The sequence below is a fragment of the Centruroides sculpturatus genome, unplaced genomic scaffold, assembly GCF_000671375.1.
Source record: "Centruroides sculpturatus isolate CEXI.00-Female unplaced genomic scaffold, Cexi_2.0 scaffold2073, whole genome shotgun sequence".
NCBI classification, from domain to species: Eukaryota; Metazoa; Arthropoda; class Arachnida; order Scorpiones; family Buthidae; genus Centruroides; species Centruroides sculpturatus.
Window position 1 is genome coordinate 31,309 of NW_019386341.1, and position 3,284 is coordinate 34,592.

At 32.0% G+C, this 3,284-nt stretch overlaps 1 protein-coding gene across 1 annotated transcript in view; it reads left to right on the forward strand.

Moving 5' to 3' along the window:
• Positions 1 to 1,973, forward strand: part of LOC111614620 — a 2,501-nt gene extending 528 nt beyond the window's left edge. Inside the window, exon 2 of the mRNA XM_023355984.1 lies at positions 323 to 1,973. Coding sequence (XP_023211752.1) covers positions 335 to 1,636 — 1,302 coding nt within the window. The 5' untranslated portion in view covers positions 323 to 334 and the 3' untranslated portion in view covers positions 1,637 to 1,973. The remainder of the gene's footprint in view (positions 1 to 322) is intronic.
• Positions 1,974 to 3,284: the final 1,311 nt, after the last annotated feature.

A 3,284-nucleotide genomic window follows, 5' to 3' on the forward strand; every position in this document is an offset into this window, starting at 1 on the left:
TCGACTGCTCAGAGCAAGAGGGTTACAACTCAAAATTTTCGATGTTTTAGTTATTGTACTTATGGGAATGCTTGTATCGAGTTCTATCTTATGTATAAAGGTTATATCTCTAAATGGCTTATTATGGCTCTGGGACGTACATATAACAGTTTTGCAATATGCTAATACACTCTGTTATTGAATTCAAGAGGGTTACATTTTGAGTTTTAACAGTTTTCAGCTTTCAATTAATTGCATTCTTGGTGAAAGAAAGTTGCATATAAAGTTGCAACTCTTTTGCATTCTAAATCTATCTATATATATAACCCAAAGACCACTGATGGAATAATAGAAGATGACTTCCGGGGAAAACATGAAAGCAGAAAAAAAAACTGATGAGGAAATACTGAAGAATGTCAAAGAACACATACTGTCTTTTGAACGTGTTGAATCACACTATTGTAGAAGAAATTCAACCAAACAGTATTTAGATGGCAGCTTAAACATTAGTGAAATGTATCGGCTATACACAGACTATTGCAGAGAAAAAGAATTACCACTTGCTAAAAAACACATTTACTCAACGGTATTTCATTCACTTAATCTTTCATTTCATCAGCCGAAAAAAGATCAGTGTTGTATATGTACTGGATATAAGAACAGTACAGATACAGAGAAATTACAATTGCAGGACAATTATAACACACATATAAAAGAAAAAGAAATGTCAAGAGCTGAAAAGACTAAGGACATTGAAGCAGCAAAACAGGATACAAATAAAATTGCTTGCTGCTTTGATCTCCAAGCAGTTCTCCCTTCACCTTGTGGTGAGTGCTCTTCCTTATACTACAAAAGGAAACTCTCATGTTACAACTTTACAATTTATGATATTTCAAACAGTAAGGGCCACTGTTATTTTTGGCATGAAGGCTTGGCCAAACGAGGTTCAAATGAAATTGGAACATGCCTCTATAAGTTCATTACTTCATTGCCCAATACAGTTAATGAAGTAGTTTTGTTTTCAGATAATTGTGCAGGGCAGAACAAGAATAAATTCATTGCTTCATTACTTTTATACTGTGTAAATAATATAGACCATATTAACACTATTACTCACAAATTTCTCATTCAAGGGCACACACAGAATGAGAATGATTCAATGCATTCCACCATTGAGCGTGAAAAACGAAGAGTTGTTAAAGGTGGGACAATAACACTACCTGCTCAATGGGTACCAGTACTGAAATTAGCCAAGAAAAAAGGCAGCGTTTATAATGTGACTGAACTAGATACAGCAGATATCTTCAATTTGAAAGACTTATCACAACAAATGGGAAACAATTTCTCCAAAAATGAAAATAATAATTTAGTGAATTGGCCCAATATTAAGATCATTAAGGTCATGAAACAAGATCCTTATACCATCTTCTACAAGCACTCATATGCGCAAGAGGATTTTGAAAAGTTAAACATTCGACAAAGAATGAGAGGTAGATCTGCCAAAGTCATGCTGCACCCAGCTTATTCTTCACCACCAGGGATAGATGCTGGAAAGAAGAAAGATTTGCTGGACTTGTGTAAAAGTGGTGTCATTCCAAGCGTGCATGCATCATTTTATAATTCTCTGAAAGTTTCCAGTAGTGTTGAAAAAGACTGATCTCTAATTTGCTTGATAAAACCATAGCACAATTAGTGATACTTTTTTAATGGCTGTGTTAATTTTTTGTGAACTTTCTTACTTTTGTTTTTATTGTTTGTCATGTTTGAACAACATGGGTCTCATAAAACCAGAATGTAACATTACATTTTTCTGTTCTGTTAAAATAAATACTGTAACTTTATATAAAATGTATATTATTATGTAATGGCAAACAGCTGTTCTAAGTAAAAAAGAATGGCAAACAGTTGTAACTGAGAAAACAATAAAGACATTTTGAATGCAAAACTGTTGCAACTCAAAAAATATGTAATAATATAACAGAGAAAATACATTTAAATATTATTATTCCAACTCAATGTAATGACTATAATTAACATTCAAACCAAATTCCATTGATTTTAAACAACTCCCTGATTTATCAGCTGAAATTGAAAACTTCAAATGGCTCTCCTGAAAAATCTATATTTTTGAGTTGTAACTCTCTTGTTCTGAGCAGTCGAAATGTATAAATAACCATAATAGAATAATAATTGATAAAAAAATGTAGTTTTATTTGCGCTTTACCTTTGAGGATAGACGACGGAGGTGTAAACTGGTGGCGGAAGAGAGGGAGAAGGGAAATGATACTAAAGCTTAACTTACATAATGTAACAATAACTTAAAAATAACTTAGAAAAGATTTTTAAAAATTAGCATTGTTTTACATATATATATATTTAAATTTTTATTCACTGCTTTTTGCTTTCTTTCCTTCCTTCACTTCCACCAGCACTTTCACTGGATAGAGGGCACTTGGTAAAATATCTATCCAAAGAGGTTTGGCTTTGCCTACTTTTTAAAATGTTTATAAAATGACTTAGGCAAATGTCATTACTCTGAGCAGCAATACGGCTAGTGTAAACCTTTTGGGGATGTTTCTTTTCAATAAAATCAGTCACTTTCTAATAATATCTCAAGATTTTCTTTATCAAGCGAGATCCTTCTACAACGAAACAAACAAGCGGACTAAGACCAATGAACAGAAGTGAATAAAAAATGGCGCAGCGAACTAATGTAGCGTAGTATGGCAAGTTTTTTGTTTATATCGTGGAGCAAAAATATGTTCGAATTTCATGTCGTATCCTGAAAATTTCGTATGCTGGGGCGTTCGTATCCTGAGGTATCACTTTACAATTAAATCAAACTCAAGATTACTGAATTAAGTAGTTTAATAAAATATTAAATATACAAAACAAAATTTTTTTAGAAGAGTGACTGATGAACAAATAGCTGTGTGAAATTCATTAAAGTATAAATCTAGTTAATTAGTTGAGAGACAAATAGATGTTATGTATAAAGTAATCTAAGAACATTAGCTTATAATACAAAGTGTTTATAATTAAAGTTCCACTTTGAAATGGCTATAAAATGAAAACTCTACTGGACAGAATGTTATCAAACTTAGTAATAGGGTACAGGACGTCATGGGATTTTATTTCCTGTGGAAAAAAAAGTTAAACTCACCACCAACAAAAAATGGCACTGTCTGCAATATTGTTAAACAAAATAAGACATTAATACATCGTTGGAAATGTTTTTAATCAATTTTAAAACAAAACTATTTCTGGGGTTACTTCTGATATGCTAAGAGCTACTGTTGAGAACA